This window comes from Ovis canadensis, chromosome 4, assembly GCF_042477335.2.
Source record: "Ovis canadensis isolate MfBH-ARS-UI-01 breed Bighorn chromosome 4, ARS-UI_OviCan_v2, whole genome shotgun sequence".
Taxonomy (NCBI): Eukaryota; Metazoa; Chordata; class Mammalia; order Artiodactyla; family Bovidae; genus Ovis; species Ovis canadensis.
The window spans coordinates 65,439,878-65,454,584 of NC_091248.1; the positions used below are offsets into that span (position 1 = coordinate 65,439,878).

At 42.4% G+C, this 14,707-nt stretch overlaps 1 protein-coding gene across 3 annotated transcripts in view; it reads left to right on the forward strand.

Moving 5' to 3' along the window:
- The window catches only part of CTTNBP2 (cortactin binding protein 2), a 173,322-nt gene that overhangs the window by 141,348 nt on the left and 17,267 nt on the right, over positions 1–14,707 (forward strand). For all 3 annotated transcript variants that reach the window (XM_069587936.1, XM_069587937.1, XM_069587938.1), the window contains 4 exons: positions 1,023–1,109; positions 1,190–1,289; positions 12,357–12,509; positions 12,682–12,869. In XM_069587936.1, coding sequence (XP_069444037.1) covers positions 1,023–1,109; positions 1,190–1,289; positions 12,357–12,509; positions 12,682–12,869 — 528 coding nt within the window. The remainder of the gene's footprint in view (positions 1–1,022; positions 1,110–1,189; positions 1,290–12,356; positions 12,510–12,681; positions 12,870–14,707) is intronic.

The window sequence follows — 14,707 nt, forward strand, 5'->3', positions numbered from 1 at the left end:
AGATTTCTGGAATTCAGTGCTTGGAAGAGTGGGATCGTATAGAGAGTTGATCCAAGTATTTTATCCTCATGAAGATGTCCTTTATGTAAAAAGTCAACACAAAGGTATTCTCTGATATACAATAGATGTAAAAAGATGGCACTCCTATATGCTTAAAAACCAAATACATGCCTGTCAACTGTGCAGAGAAGAAAACTGGAAGCATGAACCATATTGTAGTGGTTGCTTTGGTGATTTCTGTTCTGCTTCTTTAGTTTTCTTTGTGTTGTCCAAAATTTCCTGAAAAACATTCACTGCTATTTTAACCTCTGAAAAGTAAGATAAGCATTGGGAAAATTTGAACTAAAGAGCATCTATAAAGGATAGTAATAAAAAAAATTACAGAATATCTATAAGGGACAAAATACACTAGGATCTGTGTTCCCAGGTAGTATACTGAACCTCAGTGTAGAAAATGGAGGAAAGAAAGGAGTATACTTTTTCAAAAGAGGCCCTCTCTTGCTATAAACATGTAAATACTGTAAAATTCGGAGAAGGCAGTGGCACCCCACTCCAGTACTCTTGCCTGGAAAATCCCATGGACAGAGGAGCCTGGTGGGCTGCAGTCCATGGGGTCATGAAGAGTTGGACATGACTGAGTAACTTCACTTTCACTTTTCACTTTCATGCATTGGAGAAGGAAATGGCAACCCACTCCAGTGTTCTTGCCTGGAGAATCCCAGGGACAGGGGAGCCTAGTGGGCTGCCGTCTGTGGAGTCGCACAGAGTCAGACACGACTGAAGTGACTTAGCAGCAGCAGCAACTGTGTAAAATATAAAATACTATGTTTGTCAGTGTTCACATTAAAATGAAAGACCATATGTCCAGTGAATGAAGCCAATCCCTAGAAAAATACTTTTAATCTTTTGAAAGGCAGAAGACAATCAGAAAGGACATTCTACACCGTGTAAATTTACCAATAATTTAATATTTATCTTCTCTCTAGTATTTTTACCAAGATCTTCTCTTGGTTTATTAATAGGTCGAGCAATATCATAATGTCATTTTCCATGGCCCAGAGGGGAGCTTGCAAGACTACATCGCCCATCAGCTTGCACTCTGCCTGAAGGTATGGGTTAACCACATACCCTCTCCTTTCCTTTGAAAATGCCAAAGAGTTCAGAACTAACCACACTCTTCTTATCACAGCACAGACAAATGGCTGCAGGATTCCCCTGTGAAATAGTGAGAGCCGAAGTGGATGCTGATTTCTCCAAGGAACAGCTAGTAGATCTGTTCATCAGTAGCGGTAAGACCATCTCAGCTAACTGAATTGTGATAACCAAAAGGCATGTTTTGTCAGTTAATCCATTGCAAGGAAAAAGTGTTGTGCTTGGGGATAAATTTCCGTAGACTGTTCAATTCTGCCGCAGCTATAGGATGAAAATTGGGAGCCCCGGTGACACTTGTAAAAGGCATTTATGTACGTGTCATCGCATCTGTTCTACATCCTGTGTCCTGTTGATAAATTATCTGTTTGAAGTGTGATATATAATTGGCACTAGAGGATACCAAAGGCAGGGGGGCAATCCACCTTAGTGAAACTATGGTATCATTGGTGCAGTTTTGAATTAATTGCACAGTGGTAATAAGTGATTGATTTTTTAGTAAATTTTATTATTCGTGAATTCTGTACAACAGAGCACCCCTTATTGTTGCACCTGGGGTGCACTGCTTTCTCCACTTCATTCTTAGTGTGCCGTTGACCAGCACTTTGCTAAACACAAACCATGCATTCATTAACTCATTTGGATTTCCCCAGTGGCTCAGCAGGTAAAGAATCCTCCTGTAATGTGACATGGGTTTGATTCCTGGGTCTGGAAGATCCCCTGGAGTAGGAAATGACAACCTGCTCCAGTATTCTTGCCTGGAAAATTCCATGGACAGAAGAGCCTGGCGGACTACAGTCCAAAGGGTTGCAAAGAGGCAGACGTGACTAAGTGACTGAGCACACTCAGTCTCCACAACAACCCTATGCAAGTTGGGGTTTTTCCCCACTCTGAGAGAGTCTAGTTTAATTTGTCTGAAGTATGGAAGGGGCACCAGCATTTTAAACAGTTTTTTTACTGGAATTATAGTTGATTTACAATGTTGTGTTAGCTTCAGGTGGATAGCAAAGTGAATCTGTTAGACGCATACATGGATCCACCCTTTTCTTTTTTTAGTTCTTTTCCCATATGGGCCATTATAGAGTATTTACTTATTTTTGGCTGTGCTGGGTCTTCATCGCTGCGTGCAGGCTGGAAATAGTTGCAGTGTGAGGGCTTCTCCTTGTGGTGGCTTCTCTTGTTGTAGCTCACAGTCTCTAGTAGTGGCTGCAGCTCACAGGCTTCAGCAGTGGTGGTGCCCAGGCTTAGTTGCCTCATGGCATGTGGGATCTTTCCTGGCCAGAGGTCAAACCCATGTCTCCTGCACGGGCAGCTGGACTCTCAAGCACTGGACCGCCAGGGAAGCCCCTTGAGTTGGTATTATTATCTCCATTTCAAAGGGGAGGAAACAGGCATAAAGAGCTTCAATAACTTGCCACAACTACACAGTGGCAGAACCGTGATTTAAACATATTAATACAGCATTTTCATGAATTCCCCTTCTTAGGCTCCAGAGCTTAACACCCCCATCTTCAGCACAGGCAGAGTCAGTATGACCCTGTAGAGCGTAAATGACTAGTGAACCAAAACTGGAATGGAGCAGCCTCTGGTCTCTATGGGCTTACAGCCTCAGAGAACCTGGGAGAGAGGTGGTTGTGAGCTGAGTTAGGATGCAATAAAGTGCAAATTCAGGTCTCTTCTTTAGGGCAAGGGGTGATTCTCATCTTTGGACCTGTGATCAAGGGAGATATCTTGTAGCTGGTGACCAGGCTGGGGAAGATGGAAATCACCACGAGTTCCTAAGCCAAGAAATATGATTGAGAGGCAGTTTCGAGGCAGGCTGAGGAGTCCACAGACATAGAAGCACATTTTGAGGATAGGAAAACACCAGAATCTGAATGTTGCCGTAGTACTCAGGCGACTTTGCCAGAGATAGTGAGAGTAAGTGACAGAAAACTGTCTTCTCTGACAATACTGACAAAGCTAACGATTATTACGCTTTGTCTCTGGTAAGCCCTATTTGGGGCTTCCGTGGTAGCTCAGACAGTTGAGAATCTGCCTGCAATGCAGGAGACCCAGATTCAATCCCTGGGTCAGAAAGATCCCCTGGAGAGAGGAATGGCAACCCACTCCAGTATTCTTGCCTGGAGCATTCCATGGATAGAGGAGCCTGGTAGGCTACAGTCCATGGGGTCACACAGAGTCAAACACAACTGAGTGACTAACACACTTAAGCCCTATTCTAACGTCCCTGGTTTATAAGCACTTGAGACAAGAGGTTAAGTGCTGGCTCATGGATGCCACAGCGAGGACACAGCAGTGCAGACTTAAACCAAGCAGTCAGAATCCTGAACCTGACCTGAATCACTGCCTGCTGCTGCTGCTCCTCAAAAACTCATCTGTGCCCCCCATTTCCCTCCCTTCGTTTTAGAGCAAAAACCCCCTACATTTTTCATTATTCAGTCTTTCTTCATTTCAGAGTAAGAAGTTAAAACATTGTGTGTCTTGTTCTATCAGGATAAACAGCAGTTAGACTGAACTCTGCTCTAAGCTTAGCTAAAAAAAGAAAGCTGAAAACAGTGAGTTAGGTTAAGAAGGATGCTAAGGTGACCAGCTCAGCATTTCTAAATCTTTGAGGAGCACTTTCCTAAAAATAACTCTTCTTCCTAATTTCCCAATTTGGTGAGTCTCTTGGCCCCCACACTTGGAACTCAGGTCGCATTGGCAGACCTGAAAACCTAAATGCCCACAAGTGCCGTTAAGCTACATAAAGGGGTGGAGCAGGCTGGTGGGGGCAGGAGGGAGGGAAGCCTGTCTCTGTCTCCATGAGAACAGCAGCTCTCAGCTCTAAGCGGCTCAGTGGAGATGCAGTTTCATGGGTTTTGTGACTTGCAGGAAGAAGCAAGAAACCCAAGTTTTTCTGTGAAAATTTGGGAGTTTGTTCTTCAGTGTGTTTTCAACTATCTTAATTATTTTTATTTTTTTTTAATTTTTACTTTATTTTACTTTACAGTACTGTATTGGTTTTGCCATACATTGACATGAATCCACCAGGGGTGTATACGAGCTCCCAATCCTGAATTACTATCTTAATTTTTAAAGTTATGTTAAGACCATCTAGAACCCCCCAGGTCCTCTGATTCACGGAGCACTCACTCCTGGCACACAGCCAGTCCACGGTCATGCCCTGCCAAGTGGGCCCCAGTGTGCCTTTTTCATCCATCCCTGTCGGTGCCATCTACTTCATGCCTGCTTTTACTCGGTCTTGTCTACTTGCCTGTGAGTGGCTGCTCTTCCTTCCTTTTCTCCTGCCTGAACAGCCGTCACAGCTCCCCAGGCCTCTGATTAGAAGCTCTTTGTGGTTCCTGTCCATTTTTCCATCACCCACCGAACGAAGTCAGTGCCGCTTGGTCTTCCATTCTAGGACATTGTTCCACTTAATGTGTTTGTTTGACCTTTTTAAATTTTTTGAGATATAACAGTAAGTGCAAGGTATACAGTGTGTTGATATGATACCCAAATATTACAAAATGATTACCACTATATCATTAGCTAGAATTTCCATCACCTCATATAATTACCATTTCTTTCTTGCACTGAGAACATTTACTGTTTACTCTCATCAATTTTCAAGTATATAATAAATACAGTATTAATCCCCCAAACTTATTCATCTTACAACTGAAAGTTTGTATCCTTTGACTGGTATCTCACTTCCCTCACCCTCCAGACTTTGACAACCTCCATTCTACTCGGTTTCATCAGTTTGGCATTTTTAGATTCCACATACAAGTAACATCATGCAGTATTTGTTTTACTCTGTCTGACTTACCTCCCCTAACATAATGCCCTCAAGGTCCATCCGTGCTGTCGTAGACAGCAGGGTCTCTTTCTTTCTCGTGGCTGAATCATATCCTGGTGTTTATGTACGCCACCTTTTTGTTATTCATTCAGCTCTTGATGGATGGTTAGATTGTTTCCATATTTTGTCTCTTGTGAATAATGCTGTGGTGGACACAGATGTGCAGATACCGCTTCAAGATTCTGATTTCCTTCCCTTGGGAGATATGCCCAGAAGTGATATTGCTGGATCATATGCTACTTCTGTGTTTTAGTTTTTTGAGGACCCTGCATACTGTTTTCCATAGTGGCTGCACCAATTTATATTCCCACCAACAGTGCCCAAGGGTTCCCTTTTCTATACATCATTACCATTTGTTAACTCTGTTTAGTGATAGCCGTTCTAACAGTTGTTAAGTGATATCTCATTGTGCTTTTGATTGACGTGGATTGGTGCATTTCCCAGATGGTTAGTGATGCTGAGCCTGTTTTCATATACCTGTTGGCCATTTGTACATCTTCTTTGGAATATCTGACTCTTTTAAAAAATAGATATCTAAGCTCCAGCAGAATATAGCATTTCTTCCTCACATGTCCTTTGCTTTTCTACTCTCCACATCTTTGTATATTCTGCAGCTTTCACCTAGAATAAACACACAAACTTTGGTTTCGCCCGCCCCCTACACACACACATATCATGACTGCCGCATGGCAGGTTCCCGGTAAAGTACTGTGTTGTACAAGACTAGTTAAAATAAGACATGGCAGTCCCTGTTTTAAATGCTCTGAGGACACCCCAAATAAAGGCTTGTCTGATCTCTCCAGATATGACAACTACCTCTGATGAAGAGCAGGAAGCTTTGTTTACCTCTGTCCCACCCAACTGTAGTCAAGGCATTGACGCTTATTTGGGCTTTTACGTTCGTCCCACACACACAGTATGAGCTCCTTGAAGGCTAGTAATGTAGCTTTTTCTTCTATTTCACTTTGTACACTGATTGCCAGTAATTACTTGTTGAGTGAGTGGCTGAATCTCCTGTTATAAGAAATAGACAAAGAAAAATGGAATGTTAATCATACTTAGTTGTCAGCAAGTAGAAGAGCTTGCTTATAGTGGAGCTAGAAAGAAAAAAGAGAGTGTAGGAGTTGTTGAGGCAGTCCTTGATGACAGGGCATAGAAACAGAATGAATTGGATTTCCAAAAGGTTTTCAAATGATAGACTGAGTCCAAAAAATCTACTTTCTTATAGGAAATAGTATAGCATCTCCAAATATTAAAGGACTTTTATTCTGTATTTGGCTCAGTAATTTACAAGTATCAAATATCCTCTTTTTTTTTTAATAGCACAAATAAGACACAAACACAGGGCTTCTACCTGCTAAGACCGTGAATGCAGTTACCGAAGTTAGCAAGCAGAGCGTATTGTAGGCTCCTCATTCGCTTTCGTCCCCACATCTAGGCAGTCCCCGTTCCTTTTGAATCTGCTTCCCATAGCTCGTCCCCACCTCCTGCTCTCCAGTCCCCCTGCCACCTGTCATCTCTTGTTCAAGGGACTGTGGCACTAACCCCTCTTGTTCTTCTGCTCTCACCCCTTTCTGAAGCCCTCTGCAGGCTTCCAGAGGGCTCACCCTAAAACATAAAGCTGCTCATGACAGTTTCCTACTGTTATACTCTAGCGTCACCAGAATAGACACTGGCGGTCTCTGCCTGTCAAGTGAGGAGCGTTGCAGTCTGGCTTCAGGTCTCTGCCTCGCTGCTGTCCGTCCTCGGCTCCGGGAACTCCGTCCATTGTCACGGCAGTAGGACCCACTGCTCTCGACAGGTGGCCAATGAGGAGATCATGGAGAAGGTACATTTCGAGTAGATGAGGACACCAGGAGCTCCTGAGGCAGCACCAGGGAATCGCAAGTGAGCCAGAGGGAAGGATCTATGGGCAGTGTGGTGTCACTGAGTGTGGTGCAGAAAGGCCCCAGCAGGGAATTTTCTTTTGTGGTGAAAGAAAAGGTGATGGAAAAGGACAGAGTAGAGAAGGCAGAGATCTGGGTTAGAGAAAAGGAGCTTCAAGGCTATTCTACTTAAGCTTTTAGAATACTAATGGGACAGAAAATGTCTATCCCCTAGTCTCTCTCTTTTTTAACCAAGAAAGGAAATTGATTGAACACCATGACTGCCATATGAGGAATGTACTGATTCATAAGGTGTTCTAAACTTATTCCTAGTTTTTAACCTTTTTTTCTCAAAAAAAAAAAAAAGGTTTAAACTATGAAGATTTAGCTGGGGGTAAGAATGTTGAGCTTTCCTCTTCCAATGGGCACAGCACATACATTTCCATATATGTTCCTCTCTATGACACTGTAGAAGAAAGCCAGTGAAAAGAGACAGAGGATGAATAAAAGAAGTATATGAGCAACAAAATACGAGGAAGAATAGCAGATTTTTAAAAATTATTAGTTTTAAGGATCTAAAACTTACATGGATTCTGAAATGGTGCCGGTGAAGAAAGGAGTGTAGAAGAGAAGACAGTTCAGGAAGAATGGCATGGCACTTACACCTGCAATGGATATTTTGTTCATTTTAAAATAACATCTTCCTTCTCGTATTGGCTTTCGTGAGAAACTGTCATGTCACATGACTCAGTTATTTGGTAAGGAGGGTGTGAACGTGTATTAGAATTGGGTCCAATTTCTCCTCAGTATAAGGTATTGAGTTAGGTTAACAAGACAGATACTTTTTTAAATTACACATGACAGGAGTAGTAAGAAAAAAAAATTAAACACTCAATTGATATTTTAAAACAATGCTTAGAATTCCTGAGAAAACTTTCTACTTCCAAAGAAATAAAGATGGAATTACTGTAATAATATCATATATAATTGAAGTCTACATAAGTGAGATTTCCTCCTTGGACCCTGCATTGCTAGAGGCTCTTTGCAGACCTTTCCCTTGCTTCTCATCTGGACTCAGAGCATCATCCCCACAGAGCCTTGTTTTAAATGGACGGTGTAAAAGATGGGCCATGTCCATCCCCAAAGAGGAGAGTGTGGACTTGGCCACACCTTAGACATGAAGTAATTTGGGTTTAACTATAACTGTGATACGTTATTTTTAAACCAATGAGTCTTGCTGTAGAACTTAGCTATCCAGAACTTTGCATACAAGGGTGTGCAGAACTGAACTATAGCCCTGAGCCTAGCCAAGGAGATATCTGATTAAGATTACTGATCTCTGAGGAGGAGCAGAGATGATACACCTACAAAGTTGGAAGAAAGAAGGACAAAAAGAGATTAGTTTCAGAAATGGGGTTTTGAATTAGTAGAGGACAAAGGAAATTTAAATGGTCAGCTTTCCCACAATAGGCCAGAAGAAATCTCCAGATATAACATGTCATGAGTAGCCATCTTGTGTCTCCATAAACTCTGATCAAAGGCTGAATAATCCTTCAAACCCAAAGGTGTGATGAGTTTTTGCTTCTGTAGTTGGTTAATATTATAGAAATTAATCCATGTTAAATAACTTGAACTAGACATGCTAGTCTAATTTCACAACTAAAGTGAAATTCACATTTGGACGAACTTGTTAGGATGTTGAACTTCAGTGGTCAGAAACAACCCAGTCTATTTGACCTGGGATCGATACCTGAGGGGAGACTGATATCAACAAAATTGAGATGGAAACCCAACCCAAGTGTTTCGAATAGCACCCCATGTACCTTTTGTCTAGGACACAAGCTGTGTGTTAAATATGGGATAAATTGAGTCACTCACTATAAATACAATCCTTGCTTATGGTCCCGGGAGAATGAGTTGGCGTCTTTTTCCAGGAGATCTCCTACAATCCTATAAACGCATTTATCTCCAGCTTGAATCCTTCCTTGTTGCCTCCCTCCTTCTGGTCCAACCCTGCTGGACATCTCAGGAGAGATGCCTCACTCATCAGACACTCAGGCCTGAGACATAGCCCATCGCCACTGTCTCAAGTGTGCTCCCGCTCATGTGCCCTCTGCCTTCATTCACTACGTGGCTCCTCCTCCGGTGAGAACTTCTGAGTTGCCTCTGATACTCCCTCTCTGCCCCTCTCTCAAGACAGTCAACCACTGAGCTTTGTCATTGTTCAGTCACTGTCGTGTCCAACTCTTTGCAACCACATAACTGCAGGATGCCAGGCTTCCCTGTCCTTCACTGTCTCCCAGGGTTTACTCAGACTCATGTCCACTGAGTTGGTGCTGCCATCCAACCATCTCAACCTGTTACCCCCTTCTCCTCCTGCCCTCAGTCTTTCCCAGCATCAGGGTCTTTTCCACTGAGCTTTGCTGACTCATCTCAGAATACCCTTTTGTTCTGAGCCTTGGCCCTGGAGCAGGCTCCCGTTACCCCCTGTCCTCACCTCAGCAGTAAGAGCCTGTGGATGTGTTATCTTGTTTCTTTACTCTCCCATCAATTTTACTCACCAGAGCAAGATCTCAGAGGAGGAGCCAAATCGTGTTTCTCCCTGCCCTTAAAGACTTCCACTGATTCCCAGAGCTGGTAGTTCCTCCCTTTTCAGCATGACATCCCAGGCCTCCCACTTTTCGTTTGTGGCTGGGTTCTGAGACTTCATTTCAACCAGTTTCATGCAGGCTGTACATAAAACACCAGTGCCCCAGGCCCAGCCCTGACCGACTGCATCAGACCTCTGAGGATGGATCCCAGGTGACTGCAGAGTGTGGCGCAGAATGACGACACTGCCTGCCACCCTGCTGCCCACAGAGGGGGCTCCTAGATTCCACCCCACTGACGTGGCTTTGCCCCTGAGCTCCCAGCCTATCCTGACTGGAGGCCTGGGTCAGCTTTGGGCTCGCCTTCGTGCCACTCTTGAAACTACTCTAACCTTAGTTTGAGGTTCCAGTCCCTTCAAGGACTGAGCCCTGCCTGGAGTCCATTCTTCCACCTGTGCCATTTCTTAAAACTAGAAAGCCTTCTTCTGATCTGTCAAGATGCCATTCTTCATAATGGGTCCAGTTTAAAATGCCACATTCCCCCACTTAGAATCAGTCACCTCCAGCACTGTGCCGTAGTGCTTAGCACAGTACACAGGGCAAGGGGGCAGTGGAAGACATTGTTGAGATGCAATTACATGTTCCTGTAGGCACGTTCTAGGTAGACGCACAGCTTCAAAGCTACTAGAACTAGACAAGCACTTCCCTGGTGGCTCAACGGTAAAGAATCCGCCTGCCAGTGCAGGAGATGTGGGTTTGATCCCTGTGTCGGGAAGATTCCCTGGAGGCGGGCATGGCAGCCCCACTCCAGTATTCTTGCCTGGAGAACCCCATGGACAGAGGAGCCTGACAGGCTACAGTCCACAGGGTCACAAAAGAGTTGGGCATGACTGAGCAACTAAATAACAACAAATTACGTGTTCCTGCAGACGCGTTCTAGCTGGACGTAGCAGCTTCAAGGTCACTAGAACTAGCTGTACACTTAATCCAGATCAAGGAAAAACTGGAGACCTTCAGTCCTCAGTTACAGAAAAACAGATATGTAAGCCATTGAACCTGTCTTTTTTTTTTTTAAATCACTGGGCATAAAGGATTTGTTAGCTTATCATTATTATTTTTTTAAAAAACTATAGGTTTATCGTGTACTTAGTGGCTCAGTCGTGTCCGACTCTGCGACTCCATGGACTGTAGCCTGCCAGGCTTCTCTGTTCATGGAATGCCCCTATGCAAGAATGCTGGAGTGGGTTACCATGCCTTCTCCAGGGGATCTTCCCGACCCAGGAATCGAACTGAGGTCTCCTGCATTGCAGGCGGATTCTTTACCAGCTGAGCTAGTAAAGCCATCATACTTCCATAATAAGTGTAGTTCTGAAATAACATTTGACCCTGAGAAGCACAGAATGTGTTAGCACTCTTCATTGAACAGCCGTGTGGAGGGGGATGGGGCACATGCCGAATGCTGGCGTACCCACCCCCACAGACAACTCGATGGAGAGGCAGCTGGTTTTGATTCTGGTCTTTTAGTTTTTAAAGCTTTATAGCATCCAGAAAAGTTATTTCAGTCTCAGAAGAGATTAATTTACAGTGTTCAAGGAGTTCTCTTGAAAGTGACAATGCATTTGTGTGTATAGTAACACGGAGGCGGAATGGGTATAATGTACTATCATAAGTGTTTGCAAAAAGTGGAATTACTTGACAAAATCACCGCTGAGTATTCTAAATTGATCTTTTCTCAAGGTTAATTTAGCTAAGACTAGGGCATCTTAGAATCTTCTAAAATATTAAAAGGTGATATAAATTTTTTATTCATTGCTATCTAGCAAGTATTATAGATGTATTTCAATTACCGTATTAACAACATTTGAGTGCTTAGCAGGTGCCCAGGCAATCTTTCAGTTACATTTTATCTACTGATTTGCCTAATACATATAATAATAATCCTGCATTTATGCAGTTCAGGCCCCCTGTCTTTAGTGTGAGGACCCCTAAAATAAGAATCACAAGACCCAGATTGTGGTCCTTCCTTATTGCTGTTTCTGAAGCCTTGGTCAAATCTCCTTAACATCTCTGAGCTCTATGAAATGAAAGGAGGGATCTGCTTGTCTCTGAGGTACTGTCTCCATAATTTTATGAACATTTTACACGTGTAATTTAAAGGATTAAATTTACTAAAATAAATTTAAAGGATTCAATCCTCATTGAAGGATTTTGATCCTTTGTATTCTGAAATATCCATCTATAAAATACATACTACCTATTTTTATAGATCAGTGAATAATTTAAAATAAAATGATAATTTAACCACTGACAGGTCACAAAATAGAACATCTCTAGCTTCCAGAATGGGCCCATGTGCCCCACCCTTGTTCACAAACCCTTCCTTCTAGAGGTAGCCACTAGTCTCGCTTTTGTAATCATTTCTTTGCTTTTTAAAAACAGTTTTACTATCTATGAATTCCTAAAGTATATGTTCATGTTTTAAAGTGTATGTTTCATGAACTCTAAATGATGGTGTCATATTGTTTGTATCCTTGTGTGGTTTGTTTCTTAATATACCGTTTGTGACAGTCTTCCATGTGGCTGCTAGTAGCTACAGTTTGTTCATTTTCAGATCCATTGTAGGAACATACTTTCTATTCTGTTGTTGGTGGACTTTGGATTGATTCCGTTTGGGATCTGTTATGGAACTAGTTAGTGTTGGATCGTTCTGTATGGGGGTGTCCTCAGCTGTATTCAGTAATTTCAAACTGTTTCCCAAAGTCTTTGTACTTTCCCAGCCATGTCAGAGCACGTTGTCACATCTTTGCTAACATGTAAACTTTTGCAAGTTTGTACATTTCTGTCATTTTATGTTTTAATCATTGATCATTTAATCGATACATTTTAATCATTGAATTTCTGTTTTGACCCCAGCATGTCTGATCCCAGTGAAACAATCTCCTGCTAACAAGAAAATCATCATCATCTTAGAGAACTTGGAAAAATCTTCATTGTCTGAGTTACTGGGGGACTTTTTGGGACCTCTGGAAAATCACAGCACTGAAAGCCCCTGTACCTTCCAAAAAGGTAAAGATAGATAGTAGAGAGACCACCCCAAGAAGCCAGCTGCTCTAAGAGCTTTCTAATCTCTCTGTCCCCTGGAGCACATTACACTTCATGGCCATCTTTCCTTCACTTGTTTGCACTTGTTCCCTGCTATGGTGTCCTGACATTGGACTGCTGCTTTGGTTTGTTTTAGGAAACGGAATGTCTGAATGCTACTACTTTCATGAGAACTGCTTTCTGATGGGAACAATCGCCAAGGCCTGTCTGCAGGGCTCCGACTTGCTGGTGCAGCAGCATTTCCGCTGGGTGCAGCTGCGCTGGGACAGCGAGCCCATGCAGGGGCTGCTGCAGAGGTTCCTCAGGAGGAAGGTTGTGAATAAGGTAACAGACCACATGCAGCCCATTGTTGGGAGAGGGTCCTTGACATTCCCCTGGCATTGCTGTCAGGCAACCTGGGCTTGAGCTGTGCCACTTACTGTGTGGCTTCTGACAAGCAGAAATTGGGGATAGGCAAGGGTCAAGTGGGGCTTCCCTGGTGGCTAAGACAGTAAAGAATCTGCCTGCTTTGCAGGAGATATGGGTTTGCAAGAGACTCGGGTTCAATCCCTGGGTCAAGAAGATCCTCTGGAGGAGGGCTTGGCAACCCACTCCAGTATTCTTGCCTGGAAAAATCCTTTAGACAGAGGAATCTGGCAGGCTGCAGTCCATGGGGTCATAAAGAGTTGGACACAACTGAGCGACTAACGCTTTAAGGATTAAATAGGATAATGTATGTAAAACTCATAGCAGTACCTATACTATATTATTTTTTAAAAAACAAACTGTTTATAATAACCAGAACATGGAAGCAACCTAGATGTCCATCAGCAGACGAATGGATAAGAAAGCTGTGGTACATATACACAATGGAGTATTACTCAGCCAATAAAAAGAATACATTTGAATCAGTTCTAATGAGGTGGATGAAACTGGAGCCTATTATACAGAGTGAAGTAAGCTAGAAAGAAAAACACCAATACAGTACATTAACACATATATATGGAATTTATTTTTTTTAAGTGGTTATTTATTTTTTAATTTTTATTTTTACTTTATTTTACTTTACAATACTGTATTGGTTTTGCCATACATTGACATGAATCCGCCACGGGTGTACATGAGTTCCCAATCCTGAATTTAGAAAGATGGTAACAATAACCCTGTATGTGAGACAGTAAAAGAGACACAGATGTATAGAATAGTCTTTTGGACTCTGTGGGAGAGGGAGAGGGTGGGATGATTTGGGAGAATGGCATTGAAACATGTATAATATCATGTAAGAAACGAATTGCCAGTCTAGGTTCGATGCAGGATACAAGATGCTTGAGGCTGGTGCACTGGGATGACCCAGAGGGAGGAGGGAGGGGGTTCAGGATGGGGAACATGTGTATACCCGTGGCGGATTCATGTTGATGTGTGGCAAAACCAATACAATATTGTAAAGTGAAAAAAAAATTAATAAAATTTAAAAAAACAAACAAGCAAACAAATATAGACATCCCTGATGGTTCAAGGTTCAGACTCTGAGCTTCCAGTGCAAGGGATGCAGGTTTGATCCTCGTTGGGAAACTAATATCTCACATGCCATGTGGTGGGGGCCCCCCTCTGAAAAAAGCAGATAGGTTTTACTGTTTTAATTAACCATTCTCAAGGGGTCTCCCTGAGTTTAAATGCTGAGACTAGATTAGAAAATTAATCATTCTTCTTAAGGAAAAGCTACTGTTTCTTTGGAGCCTTCATTAGCCATCTACTCAAGCTAGTTTTAATATTTGTTACATTGTGTTATAGTAACTATTAAAAAGTCATATAAAAAATTAGAAATCTCTGTTGACACATTTTTAAGAAGAATAATCACTTTTAGTGATTTTTCATAGTAAATATTCTGCATTCTATCAAAATAACAAAATTAATTTAGTACTTACCAAATTGAGCACATTATTCTCTAAAGTCATATTCTTAAATTAAGCCAGTAGCTAAGTGTCTGGGTGGATTTGAAATAAAAGAGCTCTATTTAGCAAGATTTTATTGTTTAATCCTGCACAGTGGGCCACACTTGGAGGACAGGATCTTTATTGTATCAGCAGAGGAGTTTAAGCAGTAGGTAATACGACACCCCACTGTTAGCTGCTTCACACACAAAAAGAGGCTTTTTTCCCTTACATAACCAGATGCCTTGCAGT